Source organism: Oncorhynchus kisutch, linkage group LG8 (genome assembly GCF_002021735.2).
Source record: "Oncorhynchus kisutch isolate 150728-3 linkage group LG8, Okis_V2, whole genome shotgun sequence".
NCBI classification, from domain to species: domain Eukaryota; kingdom Metazoa; phylum Chordata; class Actinopteri; order Salmoniformes; family Salmonidae; genus Oncorhynchus; species Oncorhynchus kisutch.
Window position 1 is genome coordinate 31,605,848 of NC_034181.2, and position 26,600 is coordinate 31,632,447.

At 43.7% G+C, this 26,600-nt stretch overlaps 1 protein-coding gene across 9 annotated transcripts in view; it reads right to left on the reverse strand.

The window, feature by feature from the left end:
- Nucleotides 1-26,600, reverse strand: part of LOC116374828 (calcineurin-binding protein cabin-1-like) — a 75,797-nt gene that overhangs the window by 16,151 nt on the left and 33,046 nt on the right. For 6 of the 9 annotated variants that reach the window (XM_031830122.1, XM_031830123.1, XM_031830121.1 and 3 more), the window contains 4 exons: nucleotides 12,252-12,415; nucleotides 12,037-12,133; nucleotides 11,213-11,926; nucleotides 3,831-3,905 (listed from right to left, as the gene is read on the reverse strand). In XM_031830122.1, the coding sequence (XP_031685982.1) occupies nucleotides 3,831-3,905; nucleotides 11,213-11,926; nucleotides 12,037-12,133; nucleotides 12,252-12,415 (1,050 nt within the window). Of the gene's footprint in view, nucleotides 1-3,830; nucleotides 3,906-11,212; nucleotides 11,927-12,036; nucleotides 12,134-12,251; nucleotides 12,416-26,600 lie in introns of those variants that run through there. The other 3 variants (XM_031830127.1, XM_031830128.1, XM_031830129.1) reach the window with 2 other exon arrangements.

Here is a 26,600-nt window from a genome sequence, read left to right on the forward strand (position 1 = left end):
TGATTATAGGTTAGGGTAAGCATCACACTCACACAAAGCTATTATAATGGCCTTTTTTCTAGTTTCACGTTGGATATAACTTGCATTTTAATGAATTGAAAATCACTGTTGTGTCTAGAGTTTCTGCATCTGGCGACAGAAGAAACTTGTGTTAAACTTTCCCCATAGAATGTAGCATTGCCTTTCATGTGCAAATAAGCAATGCTGTGCATGCCAATGAAATACACAGTTCAAACCAATACAAAGTGTGAAGACGAAGAGGACAAAAGGGAATATTCCTAATGCACAGGTACAGAGAAGACTTCAAAAGCCCTGGGATCTACCCAGCTAGTCCTGTGGCTAAGAACACTGATCATCTTACTACAGACAGAGACTGCATGTTAATGGGCCACACGGTCTCACGTTGTGAAAAGGGAGAAGAATGTCAGTGAGTCCATTAGGAAACTCAATACTCTGATCTAGTTGACTTCTTCTGCAGTCAGTCACTGCTGCGCTGCTCACCCATGTAGCTCTGCAGGCATCAAAATCAAACAGCACAGCACCCAAATAATAAGGGCAAACAGAACTAGCACAACTCCCCAGCTAGGTATCTCCCTCAGTTAGGCTACAGTGGTAAACAAGGTTACAGTGAAAGGGTCCAAACAACTGTCGCCTTGTGTCATCAAATCATCTTTGTTATTACCAAGTCACTAGCAGTCAGACATTCCCAGGAGTGCATTATTAGGTTTGGCTAAAGTTTGGCTAAAGTAATTGAAACTCAACTGACACATATGCAAACGGGTGCTTTGAAAACAACGGAAAGTGGTCAAAAGATAAGTTACAGCAGGCTTAGGGGAAAAGAGTGAAATGGCATGGAATGTGCAATGCAAACAGAGGAGAGGAACATACATGTGTTAACATCTAGAAATAAACAAACATGCATCAAAATGATTAAGTATCTCTTTAAAAACGGTTTGTTTCCAGGTAGCAAAGAGGTGATAGAACAGAATATGTCATGATTAACAATCACTGAATCAATGCTGTTCCAATATTTATTGAGTAGCGTACTGTATCATTCCCCCAGGGCATCTATCCATGGCTGGCAATTAGAGCTGCACAATTCATCAAATTCACATCAAAATTGCAGTATTCACAACTGCAATATTTAAGGTTGAGTGGTATCCAGATGTTCATCTTAGACATGAGGCTGTAATCTCTGCCAAAGGTGCTTCAACAAAGTACTGAGTGAAGGGTCTGAATACTTGTGTAAAAGTTACATTTCAGTTTATGAGGTACTGTATGTAGATTGATGAGGAAAACCTTTTTTTTTTAAATCAATTTTAGAATAAGGCTGTAACATAACAAAATGTGGAAAAATTCAAGGGGTCTGAATACTTTCCGAACGCACCGTATATGCAGGTCAGGAAGAACTGGGACATTTTCAGCTTCCAGGAATTGTGTACAGATCCTTGCAACATGGGGCCGTGCATGATCACGCTGAAACATGAGTTGATGACGGCGGATAAATGGCACGACAATGGGCTTCAGGATCTATTCCAGGTATCTTTGTGGATTCAAATCACCATCGATAAAACTCAAATATGTTCGTTGTCCTTAGCTTGCGCCTGCACATACCATAACACCACCATAAGGAACTTTGTTCACAACGTTGACATCAGCAAACTACTCGCCCACAATACACCATACACACGGTCTGCGGTTGTGAGGCCGGTTGGATGTACTGCCAAATTCTCTTAAACGATTTGAGGCGGCTTATGGTAGAGAAATGAATATTACATTATTTGGCAACAGCTCTGGTGGAAGTTCCTGCAGTCAACATGCCAATTGCACGCTCCCTCAAAACTTGAGACATCTGTGGCAGTGTGTTGCGTGACAAAACTGCACATCCCTATTAGTGAGCATTTCTCCTTTGTCAAGAAAATCCATCCAACTGACAGGTTTTGGCATATCAATACGCTGATTGAACAGCATGAGTATCACACAGGTGCACCTTGTGCTGGGGACAACAAAATGCCACAGGATGTCTCATGTTTTGATGGAGCGTGCAACTGGCTGCAAGAATGTCAACCAGAGCTCTTGCCAGAGAATTGAATGTTCATTTCTCTCCAATAAGTCACCCCCTGGCTCCCCAGTTGGTGGGGCTAGCACCCAAGTGGGTAGGCTGCGTCCCTGCCCAGTCATGTGGAATCCATAGATTAGGGCCTAATGCATGCATTTCTATTGACTGATTTCCTTAAATGAACTGTAACTCAGTAAAATCTTAGAAAATTGTTGCATGTTGCGTATATTTTTGTTCAGTGTAGTTTTACAGACAAAAAATACCTTTGTGTGGTGTGGGCGTACCCCAACAACAGATAGGTGTGAGCGTATACTGGTCATAAAAAAATATGAATGCGAGTAGACCACTGAATGGCCAGATCATTTAGATCTTAACATCTCGTGGATGGGAAAGACAAGAGGCAATGAACCTGAAGTTTAATTTGAATTGTGTGACTTCTCCACACATCCCTCGAATAGCTTCAATCAAAGCCCAGATGTATAAATGAGAGGTCCTGGCTTTGGAAGACGTCTCCAGTCAGATGAACAGATGAGAATACGATATCTGGGGCAGATCTATTTGTGCAAAGTGCTTTGATTCAACTCCTGGGATGTGATATACACTCAGTGGCTAGTTTATTAGGTACACCCATCTAGTACCGGGTCGTACCCCTCTTTGCCTCCAGAACAGCCTGCATTCTTTGTAGCATGAATTCTACAATGTGTGGCGTTCAAATGCTGCTCAATTGGTATCAAGGGACCTAACGTGTGCCAGGAAAACACTCACCACAGCATTCCACTACAGCCACCAGCCTGTACCATTGACACCATGCAGGATGGGTCCATGGACTCTTGCTGCTTACACTAGATCTGGACTCTGCCATCAGCATGACGCAACAGGATCCGGGAATTTGTTGAACCAGGCAATGTTTTTCCACTCCTCAAATTGTCCAGTGTTTTTGTAATTGTGTGCCCACTAGAGCCGCTACTTCTTGTTTTTAGTTGATAGGAGTGGAACCTGTTGTGGTCGTCTGCTGCAATCACCCATCCGTGACAAGGACCGACGAGTTGTGTGTTCCGAAATGCTGTTCTGAACACCATTGTTGTACTGCTCAGTTTTTGGCCCGCCTATTAGCATGCACGATTCTTGCCATTCTCCTTCAACCTCTCTCATCATCAAACTGTTTTCACCCACAGGACTGCCACTGACTGGATTATTTTTGTCCGTCACACCATTCTCAGTAAACCCTAGACACTGTTGTGCGTGAAAAGCCCAGAAGGCCGGCTGTTCCTGAGATCCTAGAACTGGCGCGCCTGGCACTGACAATCATACCATGCTCAAAGTTGCTTAGGTCACTCGTTTTGTCCATTCTAATGTTCAATCGAACAGTAACTGAATGCCTCAATGCCTGTCTGCCTGCTTTATATAGCAAGCCACGGCCACACAGTCTGTTGGAGCAAACCATTTGTGTGAACGGGGTGGTATACCTAATAAACTGGCCACTGAGTGTATGTACCACAGGAGGTTGGTGGCACCTTAATTGGGGAGGACAGGCATCAAACACATAGTTTGCAAGTGTTTTGATGCCATTCCATTTGCTCCGTTCCAGCCAATATTATGAGCCGTGCTCCCCTCGGCAGTCTCCACTGGTATGTACATATTGAATGTTTACATTTGTGAGTGTTGTATTTGTATGGGGTCCATGTATGTGTAGGGTATATGCATGAAATGTAATCTACTTTGTGTTGATGTGTATGTGCACTGTGTTTGTGGACCAGGTCATCCCCCATACCTGTCGTTGTGTTGACGTGGCCATCTGTATCTGGCAGAACTTCACGGCTTGGTCCAGCGCCACGTCCTCATCCACCTGTCCACACCATGCGGGAAGAGAAGAGAACAGAGACAATCAGAGCAGAGCAACACACCGCTTACACAGCCACCTTAGCACCGCTGATGCTGCTCTGGGTAGCTAACAGATATGGAAAAAGGCCTTTCTCAGAGTGAATGTGGCCGTGGCAACAGGAGACGGCGGCCCTCATTAGGCCTCTCTCTGTGAAGGCTGGCTGCTCTCTATCTGCCAAACTGTAGATGTCTGTGTGAGAGTCAGGAAGCTGATGCTGCACAGGAGAAGCACACATGAAAGCTAGTCTCCATGTTCACCTCTCCCTCAGACACGCTACACTATTATGTGGTGGTGTGGTGGTAAACGCTGTTTGGTTCTGCATTGACCACACGCTGTAGGTGGAACCCTCTAGATTGTAACATGCTGCTGCCACAGGAAATGGCCTGTGGAATGAGTCTAGGGCTGTGACAGTCATGACATTTTGTCAGGCGGTAACTGTCATGCAAATAACTGCCAGTCTCACGGTCATTGACGTTAATTAACATAAACCAGTTTAGCGTTGCTGGGCGTCCACCCTTAGCCTACAAGCCACTGATGCAGACCTTTGGAACATCTACAATTTAAGAAGTCGAAAAAAATCTATAATTAATACAGCCTACAAAATCAATAAATCCATTGTTTCCTTTAGGCAGGTCTAAAGAAACAACCTATGACATGAAGAACATTTGACCTATTTCAGAAGAACAGAACAGCATATTCTGAGTAATCCTTACGTTAAGCCCTGATCTGGCTATGCCATATGGCTGTGGGCTACACTAGTTAATTTACACTAGTTAATTACAATATTTGCTTATAATTCCTGTGGCATTTTATAGTACGAAGACTACAATTGAAGATAGCTGAATAAAATAGAAAGGATATTTTTCCCAAAAATGATTTCTGAGGGACACATGCGGCAATTGTGTTGAGCAGTTAACAAATATATATGCTATATGCTTAATTTAGTTATTTATGCAACTTCAGTTGTGATACAAACCTTAGGATATATTAGAAATTAAAACATGTAGCCTAAGGCTGCATGATGTGACTAATGACAATTTGAAAAAAAGTTGCATGAAAGGAATGCGCTCGCTCTGCTCTGTTTCTTGCAGAGGCTGCATACACTTCATCAGTCTCTCATTCACAATTTGACAAGTACATCAGACTCATCTGAATTAATTCTGGCCTTTACATATAGCCTACTAATATGTGTGGAATTGTTTTTGATTGATGTCATCCATAGCCTCCACTTAAATAGTGAATGGAGGTTACGTTTTTTAATATGCCAGGCTACACCGGTTGTAAAGTGGATGAATGTGCTTCATTTTAAGAATTGAGAAATAAATATGGCAGCACGCGAAACCTGGAATCCTCTTTTAAATCATGTCCAGTCAAAACTCTTTTTTTTATAAGCCCAGCGCAATGGCTGGGCTTATAAGAACAGTGTCACTGGGCTCTGTGCTCTCCAACCCTGTTCCAGGGACCCTGGGCCTATAGGCTATGCTTAGAGTTATTTGGCCACTTTAGTTATCATAAGAAAAACCTATCAACATATATTAGGCCTTTGCTACATGATGCATGAGAGTTTTAAAAAATGCATTGATATAGTGATGATATTCTTACCCATCAGACTATTCTCGATTTAATCGTGTCTTTACAAACAGTGCATTAGGAAAGTTCTCAGACCTCAACTTTATCCACATTTTGTTACGTTACATTACAGCCTTATTCAGAAATGGATTAAATAGTTTATTATTCCCTTAATCTACACACAATACCCCATAATGACAATGTAAAACAGGTTTAGACATTTGTATTAAAAATAAACTTAAGTACTCAGACCCTTTACGCAGTACTTTGTTGAAGTATGTTTGGCAGCGATTTCAGCCTCGTGTCTTTTTGAGTATGATGCTACAAGCTTGGCACACCTGTATTTGGGGAGTTTCTTCAATTCTTCTCTCCAGATCCTCTCAAGCCCTGTCAGGTTGGATGGGGAGTATTGCTGCACAGCAATTTTCAGGTCTTTCCAGAGATGTTCAATTGGGTTCAAGTCCAGGCTCTGGCTGGGCCACTCAAGGGCATTCAGAAACTTGTCCAGAAGCCACTCCTGTGTTGTCTTGGCTGTGTGCTTAGGGTCGTTGTCCTGTTGGAAGGTGAACCTTCGCCCCAGTCTGAGGTCCTGAGCGCTCTGGAGCAGGTTTCCATCAAGGATCTCTGTACTTTGCTCTGTTCAGCTTTCCCTCAATCCTGACTAGCCTCCCAGTCCCTGCCGCCGAAAAACATCACAGGATGATGCTGCCACCACCATGCTTCACTGTAGAGATGGTGGCAGATTTCCTCCAGACGTGATGCTTGGCATTCAGGCCAAAGAGTTCAATCTTGGTTTCATCAGACCAGATAATATGGTGTTTGTTTGGAAATGTTTCTCATGGTCAGAGTCCTTTAGGTGCCTTTTGGGACACTCCAAGTGGGCTGTCATGTTCCTTTAACTGAGGAGTGGCTTCCGTCTGGCCACTCTACCATAAAGACATGATTTGGTGGAGTGCTGCAGAGACGGTTGTCCGACTGGAAGTTTCTCCCATCTCCACACAGGACCTCTGGAGCTCTGTCAGAGTGACCATCGGGTTCTTGGTCACCTCCCTGACCAAGGCCCTTCTTCCCCGATTGCTCAGTTTGGTCGGGCGGCCAACTCTAGAAAGAGTCTTGGTGGTTCAAGGGTTCTTCCATTTACGAATGATGGAGGCCACTGTGTTCTTGGGGATCTTCAATGCTGCAGAACTGTTTTGGTACCCTTCCCCAGATCTGTGCCACAACACAATCCTGTCTCAGAGCTCTAAGGACAATTCCTTGGAGCTCATGGCTTGGTTTTTGCTCTGACATGCACTGTCGACTGTGGGACCTTATATAGACAGATGTGTGACTTTCAAAATCATGTCCAATCAACTGAATTTACCACAGGTGGACTCCAATCAAGTTGTAGAAACATCAAGGATGATCAATGGAAACAGGATGCTCAATTTAAAGTATCATAGCCAAGGGTCTGAATACATACGTAAATAAGGTACAGTTGAAGTCTACATACACGTATGTTTTAGTCATTAAAACTAGTTTTTCAGCCACTCCACAAATTTCCTGTCAACAAAAACTATAGTTTTGGCAAGTCGGTTAGGACATTTATTTTGTGCAATGACACAAGTCATTTTTCCATAAATTGTTTACAGACAGATTATTTCACCACTCCAGTTGGTCAGAAGTTTGCATACACTAAGTTGACTGTGCCTTTAAACTGCTTGAAAAAATTATGTAATGGCTTCAGAAGCTTCTGTTAGGCTAATTGACATAATTTGAGTCAATCGGAGGTATACCTGTGGATGTATTTCAAGGCCTACCTTCAAATTCAGTGCCTCTTTGCTTGACATCATGTGAAAATCTAAAGAAATCAGCCAAGACCTCAGAAAAACAATTGTAGACCTCCACAAGTCTGGTTCATCCTTGGGAGCAATTTCCAAGCGCTTGAAGGTACCACGTTCATCTGTACAAGTATAAACACAATGGGAACACGCAGCCGTCATACCACTCAGGAAGGTGACACGTTCTGTCTCCTAGAGATTAACGTTCTTAGGTGCGAAAAGTGCAAATCAATCCCAGAACAACAGCAAAGGACCTTGTGAAGATACTGGAGGAAACTGGTACAAAAGTACCTATTTCCACAGTAAAACGAGTCCTATATCAACATAACCTGAAAGGCCGCTCAGCAAGGAAGAAGCCACTGCTCCAAAACCGCCATAAAAAAGCCAGACTACGGTTTGCAACTGCACATGGGGACAAAGATAGTACTTTGTGGAGAAATGTCCTCTGGTCTGATGAAACAAAAATAGAACTGTTGGCCATAATGACCATCATTATGTTTGGAGGAAAAAGGGGGAGTCTTGCAAGCCGAAGAACACCATCCCAACCGTGAAGCACGGGGGTGGCAGCATCATGTTGTGGGGGTGCTTTGCTGCAGAAGGGACTGGTGCACTTCACAAAATAGATGGCTTCATGAGTGAGGAAAATTATGTGGATATATTCTCAAGACATCAGTCAGGAAGTTGAAGCTTGGTTGCAAATGAGTCTTCCAAATGGACAATGACCCCAAGCATACTTCCAAAGTTGTGGAAAAATGGCTTAAGGACAACAAAGTCAAGGTATTGGAGTGTCCATCACAAAGCCCTGACCGCAATCCTATAGAAAAGCTGTGGGCAGAACTGAAAAAGTGTGTGCGAGCAAGGAGGCCTACAAACCTGACTCAGTTACACCAGCTCTGTCAGGAGGAATGGGCCAAAATTCCCCCAACTTACTGTGGGAAGCTTGTGGAAGACTACCCTTAAACGTTTGACCCAAGTTAAACAATTTAAAGTCAATGCTTCCAAATGCTAATTGAGTATGTAAAACCTTAGACCCACTGTGTACGTGATGAAATAAATAAATCATTCTCTACTATTTTGACATTTCACATTCTGAAAATAAATTGGTGATCCTAACTGACCTAAGACAGGGAATTTTTACTAGGATTTAATGTCAGGAATTGTTAAAAACTGAGTTTAAATGTATTTGGCGAAGGCGTATGTAAACGTCCAACTTCAGCTGTATCTGTAAAAAAAAAAAAAGTATAAATTAGCAACATTTAAAAAAGAAAAATGTTTTGCTTTGCCATTGTGGGGTACAGTGCATAGATTGACGAGGAAAAATGTATTTAATCCATTTTAGAATCGGCTGTAACGTAACAAAATTTTGAAAAATGTAGCACGCTATTCCCGCGGTTCATTTTCATGCCAGCCAAGTAGGCTACTCAGGTTGTGAACCAATGTTCTTAATATTAGGAAAGTTGAGAAATAAATATACTAGACCTAGCCTATAGAAAGCTCATGGGATCCTCTTTTTAATAGAGGCCATCAAAACTTGCGCAATTGCATAGGCTATAAAAATGTTACGCAATATGGGCTTATAGGAACACTTATTTAATTCCATGCATCAATGACTTGGCAGACCTGGGGGCCAAAGACTGGGAGGACTGCAAGAGGCAGCACTCTGAGACAGAGGTTGGTTACACTGGAGAGCTGTCATTTTGGATACGTTTTAGAGGAAGTCCCCCCCCCCCCAGCGTGGTAGAGTGGAGGAGTGGGCTATTCGAGAACTTTCCTTCTTCTGAAGTAGCATAACAGACCTATGAGGGCTTCGCAGTTTCACTGTACCGGCCGTGTGTACTTGGGCACAAACATGTCGGATTAAAGCTGAGCCAAAGCTAACTAAAACTTTTGACACAGCCTGCCAACTGCTCTTGCTCTGTACTTTATATTCATGGCTATTGGCTACATCACTGAACTGTAAAACAGATCCAATGGCATGAAACAAAACTGCTGTGCTGCGCAAAAGCCTTGTGGAAATGGGTTAGAAGCTAACTTTTAAGAGATGGCTTGTATTTGGAAAGTGAGAAGCAAGGTGAAGAATTTGGCACTAATACTGTAATTTCGCTTCACTAAAAACATGTTAGGGACAAGCATGTAGTGTCACTGACTCAACTGTACTAAGAAAGTTGTGTCAAGGCTTGCTCACTTTGTTCAGGAGATATGTAAGCCCTATTAGAGAGTGTGTCAGAACACTGTCATGTTACCCCTTTCCAGCCACAGGGGGAAAAAAGTAATTTCCCTTGATCGCAAAACATGGGAAGCAAATCTCAGCCAAAGTCTCAGCACACTTTCCAATGGTTTCAATATTATTAACTTGCAAAATAGCATCCGTCAGTGTGCGTGTGAGAGAGAAGAGAGAGAAGTGACACTGAAAGAAGCTAAACAGAGCGAGGGTTGTAGTAGCTAGCCATCTCCCTCTCGTCAGCTCAGTCGTAGCCCCTCCATCCTCTGTTGCCTCCCACAGCAGCTCCATCTCTGTGGCTTGACACATAGCCAATGTCATACCAGGTTCCCCATGGTCAGCATTGATCACTAGCTATGCGTCTAGAGGCTGATGAGAGCTGTGCTCAAACAACACCCTCAATGCCAGCCAACAGAAAAGGAGAAGTTGGCTCAGATGCAATACACAAAGTAACTAATCCCTCTATTATTTGATCAGTTCTGCTATGCAAGTGGAAGAAATTATTAAATTAAATCAACTCAACATTCCGGTTACAGTGCTGCAATAGAAATTTCCCTTTTTGCTCAGTCTATCAAACGGAATCTCAAGAACTAGTAGGGTACCTACTTAATACAACAGTGTCAGTTCTTGGTAACAGAAGTCCAAACTGAATCAGAAGTTTACGTTTAGCTTCAGAGTCAGTGAGCAGGCAAGACCAAGACTGGTTCTACACAAGCAGTGCCAGTGCATTAGAAAGGGTCCCAATCACAAAGCACAAAATAATTTTGCCAAAGTAAATAAAATGCACAACCTTCACCTTTCAAACAGGTAACGGTTGTCTCAGAAAAACAGGAAACCAGTCATTTAGTCAGTGAGCAATAAATCTGTGTTGTCTGCTTGTAAGACAGAAATAATAAATGGGTCATTCTCTCTGTCTGAATCTACAGAAGCCATTACTGGGCCTTGTAATACATAAGACCTTTCATCAGAAATGATCAATTCCATCACTGTTGGAAAATAAGACATTTAGAATAATTGACATTTAGAATAATAAACACTTTGTACAGTTCCCTATTAGCTAGGTCAGGATTTACAAAATGTAATGAAAACACCAATTCAATTTAGGGTGAGATGTCCTAATGCTTATAATGACTTATTTGACATTTTTTGTCACTTCGCAAACGAGAGAGCAAATACAGAGCAATTATGGTTAAGTGCCTTGCTCAAGGGCACAGGCAGATTCTTTCAACTAGTCGGCTTGGGGATTCAAACCAGCGACCTTTCAGTTGCAGGCCCAATGCTCTTAACCGCTAGGCTGCCTGCTGCCCTTTTATTATGAGCTGTAAATATTAATAGTGCTATTTCTGTTAATATCTTAGTTAATACATGTAGCACTGGGAAGATGATTGGGCTAAAAGTGGTCTCGTGTGCTATTTGGTTCCTTATGAAAGTATTTTATAGCAGTTGTATGAGTAGGGAAAGTCCCCTCTGTGTTTCAGGTCTCTTTGCAAAATCAATATCAAAAGGGATTTCCCAAACCCATTTCCCTTTTCAGTGAGTATATATTATGTGTGCATGACATGGCACAGTTATAAATCAATTGTTGATGGGAGAGAGAAATGTGGCTGTAAACGTGACGTAAACAGGGGAGTTTGCGACAATAACACAAAAGTACAGCATACCTGCTTGATGAGCATGTATGTCTCTGACATGATCTTCTCAATGCGCCCCAGGTCGTAGGTCATGACGTTCTGGCCCTGCTGCCACACCCGGTAGGCATCCAGCAGAAGAGTTTCGCCTGACTCCACGTCATCCAGGAGCTTCCTCTTCCTGCTGGGCCTGCATAGCGCCCCCTGGGCTAGTCCCTGCTCTGCTCCGCTGGCTAACACTGGGCCCTTAGCTACCGGGCACTGGAGCTGCTGCTGTTGCTGCTGTCTGGAGCTGATGCTCAGGTCCTCCAGAGAAAGCTCCGGTGTGCGGCTGCTCTCAACCACTTTCTCCCCAGGCACCAGGACAGTTCTGGGAGAATCAGTCTCTGGTTGTCTGCCCTGAGAGTCTGTGGTCTTGGGACGCCCCCAGTGGCCAGCATCCAGCTCCATGGGCTCCTCTGGCCCTGCTCTGGCCCACTCGCCCACAGCAGCCTCCACCTTCCCAGATGGAGTTCTCTGCTGCTGATCCCCCCTGTTTCTGTCTGTGGCCAGCAGGGCTGGCTGTGTCTGAGGGGTCTCCCGGGACCCAGAGTCAGGGCCTGGGGCAGTGACCTGGGGTTCCTCAGTGAGCTCAGGCTTCTTATGCAGTGCATGACTGCTGTCCTCTGCACTGGGCCTGTTGGACGTGTCCGTGGTTGTCATTTCCCCCATGGAGGGCGCAGGCACTTTGGAATGCTGCTCTGACACCTGAGAAAGAACAGAGCCCGTCACAACACAAGTAAGAGCATGCTGAAACTATAAACTACGGAGCTGCTTTCAGCTCCTCTCCAAGTGTGTAGAGTGCTTTGGTTGCAAACCCCTGTGAGTTTGTTCAGATTGTCCTCCAGGAATTTTACAGCTAGGAAAAATGCTTTCTGGGCCAAAACCTGACGATCCACATCCCGCAAATACTTCCTTTAAGACATGAGAGAGAGAAAGGAAAGAGAAGAGTAACAAATTCACACAAAAACACTAGAAAAAATGGTTGCCATGAAAAACAGAGAAACATGGTTGAGTCATGAGAGATCCTTACTTTCCCTGGTCAGGGGTTCTCTGGAGCATGAAAGAGAATTTTATCAGTGTGTCGTGGTCCTTCAGCTGAGACAGCACCTCCAGCAAGAGGACGATGGATCGGTTCATATGAGATGCAAAACTGCCAGGGCGATCAATCTCATCCACTGGAATATGCCAGATGCCCTGAAGCAGGAAGGAGGGGAAGAAGAGGGGGAGGAGGAAAAGGAGGAGTCGAAGAGGCAACAGTTCACTAACACTGTTTGGTAGCGTGTCATGGAGACCGGCTTATGTATGACCTCACCTGTCAGGCTAACTAGAGTTCTGTTTCAAAACATATTTTCCACTAACACACTCACAAGGCCAACAGATCCCTGACATGAGCTTTTCAATGTGCCCCACTGGTGGGTTTTCAGTTTAATTAAAAGCTCAACTGAAAAGTGGATGTACCTGATATTTATTTTTACATACATGGGGATTTATTTTACACAGACTGATAGTGAAGGAGGGCAAGAGAAAAGGAGAGAGGGAGAGAAGTGTGACAGTATATTGTTTTAGGAAATATATTAACCACCATACCTCTCCATGTATGAGCATATTACCCAAGATCTGCAGTGCCAGTTTCAAGATAATGATTTTATTTTATTTCACCTTTATTTAACCAGGTAGGCCAGTTGAGAACAAGTTCTCATTTACAACTGCGACCTGGCTAAGATAAAGCAAAGCGACACAAACAACAGAGTTACACAAACAAAGGTACAGTCAATAACACAATAGACAAATCTATGTACAGTGTGTGCAAATGTAGAAGAGTAGGGAGGTAAAGGCAATAAATAGGTCATAGAGGCGAAATAATTACAATTTAGCATTAACACTGGAGTGATACATGTGCAGATGAGGATGTGCAAGTAGAGATACTGGGGGTGCAAAAGAGCAAGAGGATAAATAACAATATGGGGATGAGGTAGTTGGGTGTGCTATTTACAGACTGGCTGTGTACAGGTACAGTGATCGGTAAGCTGCTCTGACAGCTGATGCTTAAAGTTAGAGAGGGAGATATACGACTTTTTGCAATTTGTTCCAGTCATTGACAGCAGTGAACTGTAAGGAAAGGTGGCCAAAGTAAGTGTTAGCTTTGGGGGTGACCAGTGAAATATACCTGCTGGAGTGCGTGCTACTGGTGGATGTTGCTATGGTGACCAGAGTTAATGCAGCTGAGATCAGACGGGGTTTTACCTAGCAGAGACTTATAGATGACCTGGAACCAGTGAGTTTGGTGACGAATATGTAGTGAGGGCCAGCCAACAAGAGCATACAGGTCGCAGTGGTGGGTAGTATATGAGGCTTTGGTGACAAAACGGACGGCACTTCTGGGAATTAGTGCTACAGGATGCAAATTTCTGTTTAAAAAAAGCTAGCCTTAGCTTTCCTAACTGACTGAGTATATTGGTTCCTGACTTCCCTGAAAAGTTGCATATCGCAGAGGCTATTTGATGCTAATGCAGAACACCACATGATGTTTTTGTGCTGGTCAAGGGCAGTCAGGTCTGGGGTGAACCAAGGGCTATATCTGTTCTTAGTTCTACATTTTTTGAATGGGGCATGCTTATTTAAGATTGCGAGGAAAGCACTTTTGAATTAGTGCTGGTGAGAGGAAAGTAATGGCAACAGCAAAATGCGTGCTCATTTTACTCACGCAACACAGAGAACACTGATCATGTGCATGGGTCCTTCAATAAACACATTTTTTAACATACAGAATTATGAAGCAAACATTCTGGTCAGCTGGTAGAGGACCATGTTTAAATATCCTTTAGGACCAGGGGTGAAAATAATGCGGTCTGGTGTCCCGGAAAAATAAATAGTGGGGGTACACAGTACTGGTAAAACATGAGCCTACTACAATAACGAAAACAGAATGTCAATAAAAATTAATAAAAATTAAACTCTAGGCTACTACACCACTATTTATAATTACCTCATGAAAAAAAGGTGGTATAGCCTACACCCCAAAATGCGATGTGGTTTGACAAGAACACGTACATTTTACCAAGGCAGAGCTGAGTGGCCGAGACGTTGTGGACTAATGACAATCGGCAAATGTCATTACACTTTTTGGTATGTTGTGTAACAGAGGTCTCTTTCCATTCATTACTGTTTGGAGGCTGGAAATGTTGTGAGCAGATGAACCTGCATGGGTAGCCTAGTAAAGGAGCCCTTTGAAATGACTGTTTGACAAGCATACATAGGAGGTCCCGTACCGGGAAGAAATTCATTCCACTTTCACCCCTGCTAAGATCTAGAGGTAACGGCATGCACAAACCTGAATAAACTCTGGGTTTAGGTGTTATTACAGAGAAACAACAGGTTCTTTCATGTATTCATTGGACACGGGCTGGAGGACAGGGTAAATGAAATATTTTGTGCTGCACATCGACCTGAGACGTACACCACACCAGTGTGTCGCCAGGGGTTTATGTTAATGTAAGCCCTAGTGTAATAATTATGTTTCCACGTCAGGAGTGCGACACTAGACTTGGAGCGAGCAGAATCTACAACCTCTGCATCATCAAGACAGTTGCTTCGTGAGAAGGTGTTAAAGATCACAGTTATCCATTGTTATGTAAATGAAAGCTGAAAAGTACCAAGTGCCTTGATCCGCCGGAGCCATGGCCCAGTGAGACACGGCTGCCAGCAGTGTAAATCTCAAATGGAAACTCGCCACAGTATTTCTTTGTGTGTATGTAGCATGTGTACAGCTTAATGCTACTGTAGACTCCTTCAGGCACTGGGCTGCTAATAGGGCTGACACCAGCAAACAATTAACAGGGGAAAAATGGGCAAACCCACAGGAAAGAAAGAGAAAAAGGAGGTGAAAAGGCAACTGTGGAATTGGAAGATGGGAGCCCTAATGAGAAAACGGAAAGAGTTGCTGTAGGGAGAGACAGTGCCTGAAGAGTGGAGGTGGGGGTGGACTGGGGACTGACCTCAGGCAGGCATAACAGATCCCGCCCCAGGCAAGCAGCCTCATTAGCGGTGTGTTCTGTCTGGGTTCAGGTTGGTTCAGGGAACCAGAGAGCAGCAGCACATCAAACACACATTGACTTTTTCATTTCAATATCTCTGAAGGATTGGTAAGTCTTCAGAGCACGAGGAGTATCACAGGTAACGATCAATCAGATCTGAACACACGTTATCATTTGACAGCATATGTGACGACCAAAAAACCCAGTGCACACGTCATCCCAGCAGGTGTGTACAGGCAAGGTTCGGTGCTCCACAGCAGAGCTAACTATGTGAGCTGAGCGCAGATTATGGTCTATGTGCATTTAAAAAAAAAAAACGTTGTAATGAGCAGCTTAGAGGTGTATACGAAAGGGAGGAGAAGCTGGGCATATCATGATGAAACAAAAACACATGACATGCCTCCACAGAAGCAACTGGCCCGCCCCTACACCTGGGAGCCTCTTCCTCATCCTACCAAACAGGTCCACATTGTCTGTTGACATTTTCACAGCCTTTGGTGAGAAGCCAGGCAGGAAAGAAATGCTAAACATAACAGACTTAAGATATTAAATTGCATTCCTGAGTCAGTCTGCCTCGTGCAGTCAAGAGACAAAAGCCATTTATCAATATTAATGAACATCCTTCAATAATGATCAGGACAATCTGGAAGAAATAGGACAGGCGATGTGATACTTTTGTAGATCAGAGCTCTGCTGGATGGATGTATGTGGACACCTCTTCAAATTAGCGGATTCGACTAATTCAGTCACACCCGTTGCTAACAGGTGCATGAAATTGAGCACAGACATAACATCTCCATTTACAAACATTGGCAGTAGAATGGCCCGTACGGAAAAGCTCAGTGACTTTCAACGTGGCACCGTCATAGGATGCTCCCGAGTGGCGCAGCAGTCTAAGGTACTGCATCTCGGTGCTAGAGGCGTCACTACAGACCCTGGTTCGATTTCAGGCTGTATCACAACCGGCCGTGATTGGGAGTCCCATAGGGCGACACACAATTGGCCCAGCATCGTCCGGGTTAGGGCTTGGCCTTCATTGTAAATAAGAATTTGTTCTTAATTGACTGGCCTAATTAAAGGTTAAATAAAAATAAAAATGACACCTTTCCAACAAGTCAGTTTGTAAAATTTCTGCCTGGCTAGAGCTTCCCCGGTCAACTGCAGGTGCTGTTATTGCGAAGTGGAAGCGTCTAGGAGCAACAATAGCTCAGCCGCAAAATGGTAGGCCACACAAGCTCACAGAACAGGTGCTGAAGTGCATAGCGCATAAAAATTGTCTGTCCTTGATTGCAACACTCACTACTGAGTTCCAAACTGTCTCTGGAAGCAACGTCAGCACAAGAACTGTTCGTCGGGAGCTTCATGAAATGAGTTTCCATTGCCAAGCAGCCATACACAAGCCTAAGATCACCGTGTGCAATATCAAGCATCGGCTAGAGTGGTGTAAAGCTCGCCGCCATTGGACTCTGTGGAGCAGTGGAAATGTGTTCTCTGGAGTGATAAATTATGCTTCACCATCTGGCAGTTCGATGAACGAATCTGGGTTTGGCGGATGCCAGGAGAACCCCACCTGCCCGAATGCATAGTGCCAACTATAAAGTTTGGTGGAGAAGGAATAATGGTCTGGTGCCATTTTTCATGGTTAGGGCTATGCCCCTTAGTTCCAGTGAAGGGAAATCTAAACGCTACAGCATACAATGACATTCTAGACAATTCTGTGCTTCCAACAGCTTGGGGAAGGCCCTTTCTTGTTTCAGCATGACAGTGCCCCCGTGCACAAAGCAAGGTTCATACACAAATGGTTTTGAGCCCGGTGTTGAAGAACTTAACTGGCCTGCACAGAGTCCTGACCTCAACCCCATCGAACACCATTGGGATGAATTGGAACGCCGACTGTGAGCCAGGCCTAATCTCCTGACATCCATGCACAACCTCATTAATGATTGTGGCTGAATAGAAGCAAGTCCCCGCAGCAATGTTCCAACATCTAGTGGAAATCCTCCCCAGAAGAATGGAGGCTGATCTAGCAGCAAAGGAGGGTAAGAACTCCATATTTTTGATTTTGGAATGAGACAAGTGTCCACATACACTACATGGCCAAAAGTATGTTATTTGGGCTGGGAATTGCCAGGGACCTCACGATACGATATCACAATACTTAGGTGGCGATACGATATGCATTGTGATTCTCACGATACCATATGTATTGCTATATACAAGAGACAATGGAAAATCAAGTTTTGATTAGTCAGGGGGAACAAAAGCACTGAAAACATGTTGGCTCACTATTTAAAAAGATGAGAATGAAAAATACCAGAGTTTTGGCGCAGGTACAGCCAACTAGCAGTAGCTAACGCTACAAAACGCTACAAATCGATACTTGGGAGTCAAATACCCATATAATACATGTTACTGTATTGATTTCCCCTCCATCACTATATGGTATGTAGTTCAATCATGTAGAGCTTTAAAAGGGGATGTTGCACAATATATTTCCACAAATCTAAAAACATATTAATGATATTCAATATAAATGGTCTTTATGCAAAAGTTTATATAAAACAATATATTCTACACTTCTATTTTCACAATTTGAATTACATTTATCAAAAACTCATACCAACAATACATTGCTGCTTTGATGTCAAAGAGGGAACGGCCTGGTGGTAGTGGGTGTGACTGCAATACTGTTTGCCGGCATGCATGTTTGGGAACCATGGCGTTTCAGTTATATGCAGGGTTCACTTTGTCCCAAACGATTAAGATGGCTACTAACAGTGGAAGTGGCTCCAACATGGCTATGGTCCAAACGTGAAGTAGACAGCCCTCTGCCCTCAACCCTTGAAGGACGTTTTACATCGTCACATCAGAGTGTACCTTAAATGTCCCTTGCCAAATTGAGGGAGAGTGATGATCGGAGAGGCAATGTCCTTGGTGGAAATCTTGAAGTTGAGCCTAAAAACAACCAACCTAAAACTATTGCTGTACCTAGCAAGCTAACGTAGTCATCACTCCTGTCAGGTATCTAGCTACAGCCATAGCTGCCTAGCTAGTTTCATAGTTCAGTCATTTATTCCAATACATTTTCCAAATCCCCCAAAATGTGTTTATGAAGCTACCTAGCTACGTTTTAGAGGCTCCTCACCATCAGTCTGAGCCACTGAGTGTCATATTCCCATTTGCCACTGCTAAAATCATTGTCATTTAAAAAAAGAATTGCTAGCATGTTGATAAAATGTTATACTTTGTGGCCACCGGAGTTGGACACGTGACTAGTTTGCATTGAATTGTGGGTCTTACCAAACCCGCAAGTGATCAAAGTTTCTCTTTCGCTCCCTTGAGCTAAATCAAGGGCAGAGGGGGCAAAATTTGTGAATTTGACTGCCAATTAAGATGGCAATCAAACTGCATCCGGTTTCGACTGGGATTCCCCCAAGGGAAAGTGGAGGGAGAGAGCTGATGGGGTAAAAATAACGAGATTGAATCACAGCCCATGAATCGGAGGTTAAAAACCTGTTCTGTTCCCACAGTCAATGTAGGCTCCAAGTCCAGTGACAGCACTGGTGTTACTACAGCACGAGGGCGGGCGGCTTCGGAGAATCAGGCAGGTAGGTACTAGTGCCCAAAGACTTTTGTCATGTTGCTAGTAGATGATAAAAACATTTTAAAAACATAGCCAGCTATCTAAGTTCACCTGGCCATGCAAATCCAACTGGCGCACTCACACAGAGCTAGCATGGTGTTTGGGGATGGAATAAGCTAGCTAGATGGCAAGCTACAAAAACTCCAACAGAATACTAAACCAAATAAAATGGTCAAATACCAATTATATTAAATGTCATTGTTTAATTCAAGTTACATTTTTATTTTGGCTGAACTGCCTGATCTTTATTGGCCGATATAACTTGCAGAATATCATAATAGCCCATGTTTGTGTTAACCATTATAACTGGATTTACTGCTGCAAGTAGTAGCACTAGCGGTTAGCATGTGGCTAGCTCTAAATACCATCGGCCAACAACAGAGTTTTAGCCAGTTTGGTTATAGACATTCAATTTCTTACTATGGATGGCAACGGTTTATCTTGATTTTGTTTAACAGTACGAGAAATGCTCATGTGCTGAACTGCTAATAAGTAATGTGTTCCAACGCTGATACACCTGCATTGCTTGCTGTTTGGGGTTTTAGGCTGGGTTTCTGTACAGCACTTTGAGATATCAGCTGATGTACGAAGGGCTATATAAGTAAATTTGATTTGATTTGATAAGGGTTAGCTAGTAGAGGTAAGCCAGGGGTGTGAAAGCGGCTATGCTAATACAGAATAAATAAATCACAGGATATGGTCAGATGATAGTTTTTTTTATTTTTACCAAAAAAAACTCGGACTTAATATGTGGGTTTTCACCATCTTGTAGACATTGTCTTCACTCCTGCTCGTGTAGTGCTCCTCTTTACATCACATTTACAAACACTTTTCAAAATTCAGATAAAATATACCTGACCACACATGACTTCCGGGGCCGACAGAGATGGCCGCTTCGCGTTCTTAGGAAACTATGAAGTATTTTGTTTTTTCCCCCGTGTTATTTCTTACATTGGTACCCCAGGTAATCTTAGGTATTATTACATACAGTCAGGAGGAACTACTGGATATAAGAGCAACGTCAACTCACCATCATTATGACCAGGAATACGACTTTCCCAAAGCGGATACTGTGTTTTGCACACCACCCAGGAAAACAACGACGCCGTAAAAGGGGCAGACGAAGCGGTCTTCTGGTCAGGCTCCGGAGATAGGCACATTGCAAACCGCTCCCGAGCATAGTACTCGCCAATGTCCAGTCTCTTGACAACAAGGTTGATGAAATCCGAGCAAGGGTTGCATTCCATTGAGACCTAAGAGACTAACGTTCTTTGCTTCACGGAAACATGGCTCACTCGAGACAAGCTATCGGAGTCGGTACAGCCAGCTGGTTTCTTCACGCACGCACCGACAGAAACAAGCATCTTTCCGGTAAGAAGAGGGGCGGGGGGTATGCCTTATGATTAACGAGACGTGGTGTGATCATAACAACATACAGGAATTCAAGTCCTTCTGTTCACCTGACTTAGAATTCCTCACAATCAAATGTCGACCGCATAATCTACCAAGAGAATTCTCTTTGATTATAATCACAGCCGCATATATTCCCCCCCAAGCAGACAAATCGATGACCCTGAACAAACTTTATTTGACTCTATGTAAACTGGAAACCACATATCCTAAGGCTGCTTTCATTGTAGCTGGGGATTTTAACAAGGCTAATCTGAAAACATGACTCCCTAAATTCTATCAGCATATCGATTGTGCTACCAGGGCTGGTAAAACCCTGGATCATTGTTATTCTAACTTCCACGACACATATAATTCCTCTCCAGCCCTCCTTTCGGAAAAGCTGACCACGACTCCATTTTGTTGCTCCCTGCCTATAGACAGAGACTAAAACAGGAAGCTCCCGCGCTCAGGTCTGTTCAACGCTGGTCCGACCAATCTGATTCCACGCTTCAAGATTGCTTCGATAACGTGGATTGGGATATGTTCCGCATTGCGTCAAACAACATTGATGAATACGCTGATTTGGTGAGCGAGTTTATTAGCAAGTGCATCGGTGATGTTGTACCCACAGCAACTATTAAAACATTCCCAAACCAGAAACCGTGGATTGATGGCAGCATTAGCGCGAACCACTGCTTTTTACCAGGGCAAGGTGACGGGAAACATGACCGAATACAAACAGTGTAGATATTCCCTCCGCAAGGCAATCAAACAAGCTAAGTGTCAGTATAGAGACAAAGTAGAGTCACAATTCAAAGGCTCAGACACAAGAGGTATGTGGCAGGGTCTACAGCCAATCACAGATTACAAAAAGAAAACCAACCCCGTCGTGGATGAGGATGTCTTGCTCCCAGACAGACTAAACAACTTCTTTGCTCGCTTTGAGGACAATACAGTGCCACTGACACGGCCCGCTACCAAAACCTGCGGACTCTCCTTCACTGCAGCAGATGTGAGTAAAACATTTAAACGTGTTAACCCTTGCAGGGCTGCAGGCCCAGACGGCATCCACAGCTGCGTCCTCAGAGCATGCGCAGACCAGCTGGCTGGTGTGTTTACGGACATAATCCATCCTTATCCCAGTCTGCTGTTCCCACATGCTTCAAGAGGGCCACCATTTTTCCTGTTCCCAAGAAAGCTAAGCTAAGGTAACTGAGCTAAACGACACCGCCACGTAGCACTCACGTCATCATGAAGTGCTTTGAGAGACTCGTCAAGGACCATTTCACCTCCACCCTACCTGACACCCTAGACCCACTCCAATTTGCTTACCGCCCCAATAGGTCCACAGACGACACAATCACAACCACATTGCCCTAACCCATCTGGACAAGAGGAATACCTGTGAGAATGCTGTTCATCGACTACAGCTCAGCATTTAACACCATAGTACCCTCCAAACTCGTCATCAAGCTCGAGACCCTGTAGAGCTGGGTACTGGACTTCCTGACGGGCCGCCCCCAGGTGGTGAGGGTAGGTAACAACATCTCCACCCCGCTGATCCTAAACACTGGGGCCCAACAAGGGTGCGTTCTGACCCCTCTCCTGTACTCCCTGTTCACCCACAACTGCGTGGCCATGCATGCCTCCAACTCAATCATCAAGTTTGCAGACGACACAACAGTGGTAGGCTTGATTACCAACAACGACGAGACGGCTTACAGGGAGGAGGTGAGGGCCCACGGAGAGTGGTGTCAGGAAAATAACCTCACACTCAACGTCAACAAAACAAAGGAGATGATCGTGGACTTCAGGAAACAGCAGAGGGAGCACCCCCCTATCCACATTGACGGGACAGTAGTGGAGAGGGTAGTAAGTTTTAAGTTCCTCGGCGTACACATCACGGACAAACTGAATTGGTACACCCACACAGACAACGTGGTGAAGGAGCAGCAGTGCCTCTTCAACCTCAGGAGGCTGAAGAAATTTGGCGGGCTGTATCACCGCCTGGTACGGCAACTGCTCCACCCACAACCGTAAGGCTATCCAGAGGGTAGTGAGGTCTGCACAGCGCATCACCGGGGGCAAACTACCTGCCCTCCAGGACACCTACACCACCCGATGTCACAGGAAGGCCATACAGATCATCAAGGACAACAACCACCCGAGCCACTGCCTGTTCACCCCGCTATCATCCAGAAGGCGAGGTCAGTAAAAGGTGCATCAAAGCAGGGGCCGAGACTGAAAAACAGCTTCTATCTCAAGGCCATCAGACTGTTAAACAGCCACCACTAACATTGAGTGGCTGCTGCCAACATACTGACTCAATCCCAGACACTTTAATATTGGAAAAATTGATGTAAAGAATGTATCACTAGCCACTTTAAACAATGCCACTTAATATAATGTTTACATACCCTACATTACTCATCTCATACAGTGCCTTGCGAAAGTATTCGGCCCCCTTGAACTTTGTGACCTTTTGCCACATTTCAGGCTTCAAACATAAAGATATAAAACTGTATTTTTTTGTGACGAATCCACAACAAGTGGGACACAATCATGAAGTGGAATGACATTTATTGGATATTTCAAACTTTTTTAACAAATCAAAAACGGAAAAATTGGTCGTGCAAAATTATTCAGCCCCCTTAAGTTAATACTTTGTAGCGCCATTCTAACACCTGGATATGTTTATTTTTGAACCATTCCATTGTAGATTCTGCTTTATGTTTTGGATCATTGTCTTGTTGGAAGACAAATCTCCGTCCCAGTCTCAGGTCTTTTGCAGACTCCATCAGGTTTTCTTCCAGAATGGTCCTGTATTTGGCTACATCCATCTTCCCAATTTGAACCATCTTCCCTGTCCCTGCTGAAGAAAAGCAGGCCCAAACCATGATGCTGCCACCACCATGTTTGACAGTGGGGATGGTGTGTTCAGGGTGATGAGCTGTGTTGCTTTTACGCCAAACATAACGTTTTGCATTGTTGCCAAAAAGTTCAATTTTGGTTTCATCTGACCAGAGCACCTTCTTCCACATGTTTGGTGTGTCTCCCAGGTGGCTTGTGGCAAACTTTAAATTACACTTTTTATGGATATCTTTAAGAAATGGCTTTCTTCTTGCCACTCTTCCATAAAGGCCAGATTTGTGCAATATACGACTGATTGTTGTCTTATGGACAGAGTCTCCCACCTCAGCTGTAGATCTCTGCAGTTCATCCAGAGTGATCATGGGCCTCTTGGCTGCATCTCTGATCAGTCTTCTCCTTGTATGAGCTGAAAGTTTAGAGGGACGGCCAGGTCTTGGTAGATTTGCAGTGGTCTGATACTCCTTCCATTTCAATATTATCGCTTGCACAGTGCTCCTTGGGATGTTTAAAGCTTGGGAAATATTTTTGTATCCAAATCCGGCTTTAAACTTCTTCACAACAGTATCTCAGACCTGCCTGGTGTGTTCCTTGTTCTTCATGATTCTCTCTGCGCTTTTAACGGACCTCTGAGACTATCACAGTGCAGGTGCATTTATACGGAGACTTGATTACACACAGGTGGATTGTATTTATCATCATTAGTCATTTAGGTCAACATTGGATCATTCAGAGATCCTCACTGAACTTCTGGAGAGAGTTTGCTGCACTGAAAGTAAAGGGGCTGAATAATTTTGCACGCCCAATTTTTCAGTTTTTGATTTGTTAAAAAGGTTTGAAATATCCAATAAATGTCGTTCCACTTCATGATTGTGTCCCACTTGTTGATTCTTCACAAAAAAATACAGTTTTATATCTTTATGTTTGAAGCCTGAAATGTGGCAAAAGGTCGCAAAGTTCAAGGGGGCCGAATACTTTCGCAAGGCACTGTATGTATATACTGTACTCGATACCATCTACTGCATCTTGCTTATGCCGTTCTGTACCATCACTCATTCATATATATTTATGTACATATTCTTCATCCCTTTACACTTGTGTGTATAAGGTAGTTGTGAAATTGGTAGGTTAGATTACTCGTTGGTTATTACTGCATTGTCGGAACTAGAAGCACAAGCATTTCGCTACACTCGCATTAACATCTGCTAACCATGTGTATGTGACAAAAATGTATTTGACATTTCTCCAAAAATACAAATGTAAAGTGATAAGTTGTATTGGGACTTTTAGTTAGAAAGATCAAACAAATCAGGATGTTTAACAGCAACCTAAGTCTGCCATCTTCCCTTTAAACTTTCAATGCACAGCTTACCAAATGCCTCCAAACAAGACTAGGAGTAGTATGGCTGGTGAGGGGGTGATCTGGGCTCAGCTCACTTCGATAAACAGATCTAAGGGAGGTGGGGGGGGGGGGGGGGGGGGGGGGGGGGGGGGAGTTCCCCCATGGGCATAATAAATCTGTTTAGGCAGATGTGAAGCCATGGCTTTGCACAGATTATGCTGTAGAACAACAGATATAGCAGATATACATGACTTTACCATCAATGATTTTGAATTTTAGCTTTGGCTTGGAACATAAAGTTAATGTGTCACTCAGGCATCAAGAGTGGGGTAGAATTTCAAGTTAGAGAAAAATACCCATCTTAAAATAATGTATTTCTCCTATAGACTTCTTAAAATGTGACGTTTCAGGAAGCATTTGATTTTTTATTATCAAAATGTGGCTTTGGGCAGAAATGCATTCTGGAACATGTGAACTTTCATGCGACTTAATAACAAACTTGTTTGCCATCTGTAAATACAAATAATATTGTGAAATGACGAGCCTATTTGGTTTAGCCATGGAAAAAGACAGGAACCTTCCCGCTAGCCATGACTGGCTGAGATAATGGATGGGCTGGACATGCCGAGAGAGGAGTTGGGATTGGTCTGCCATGTAGCGTGCATCTCAAATCAAATCACATTTTATTGGTCACATACACATGGTTAGCAGATGTTATTGCGAGTGTAGAGAAATGTTTCTGTTCAGCATGAGCTGCTCGGTATGTGTAGATAATACTTGCTACCGCAGCTTTTTTGAAAGATATAACGTTAGCCATGTAGAACTGCAAAAATTAGGCTACTGCTCACAACAACATTGCTGCCCTGAATTTAGCAGGCGCTATCGACAAATATCAGTGGGAAAAAGTTGTGATGGGACTACTTTCTGCACAAGGTCAGTGTCAACGCAAGTGACTTGACACAACGTGGGCCAAACAAGCTGTACAAGTAAAATGGAGTTAAAGGGGTTCCAGTCTGCCATGAAGCATTCATCCACATATCCAATATTTTCTTTGCCAAAAAACCCGATAACGATATTTACAATTTCAGCGGCCTTTTAAACACTCTAGTACAGTTATAGTTGAAACACACACCAAAAAGTTATTTTGTTGGCATTTACATATGTCCCCATTGCCAGTAAAACATAATCAAAACCTATTTCTTTCACTTACTTGCTGTGCAGTTTCGTTGTTCATTTGTTCAGTCGTTTCATTCTCAACCAGGATTTCATCATACATGTCAAACAGTGAAGTTTCAGCTCTGTCTATCCGTGGCCTCTTCTGTCGTGGGTCCTCTTCGGTGCGCACTGTCACTGTGTCCGTTTCCATCTTGTCCAGCTGTGTCTAACATTTCACGTAAACCCTGTTTCGTGTCTGCATCAAAGTAGCGGTCCTTGTACCTAGCACAGAGCATTGTGGCGACACAGTAAAGAGTCTCAAAGAGAATGCCATCGAATCGCTTGTTCACAGCCACAAGTAGAGTACTTTTGCAAGTTATTAACCCCACGGTCTGTGTCGGCAGTTTTGTTGAACAGGCGTTTCAATGTCACGACAGAGGGTATTATGTCTGCTGCAGACGCAGTTGATGAGCTTATTTCTCGAGTCAGTTATTCAAAAGGCGCTAGGAGTGTGTTCATGTTTCCAAGTTTCAAACATGTTCTCAAATGACATTGAAATGGCAGCAGCGGTATGAGAACCAGCACGAAATCCTCATCGACCCACTGTGCTGTCAGACTCAGCATGCTTATGGGGCTGACATTGTTGGTGCAAATGTCAGTCGTGAAGCTAATAGCAATGATGCCCATAGCAAGTAGCTCATGGATGTACATTTCAACAATACTGTGCAACTCCGGTAGGGCAACATCTGAAAAACAGCGCCTACTTGGTAGTGTGTACCGGGGCTCGAGGTGCTCAACCAGTCGGCGAAAGCCAACATCATCAACGACAAAGAACGGTTGATTGTCAAGAGCAATGAATGCCATTACCTCGCCGTTAATGGATTTCACTTCAGAGTTGTCTCTTGTTTTGCTGTTTTTTCTGCTTTTGTTTTAAGTAGTCGCTGA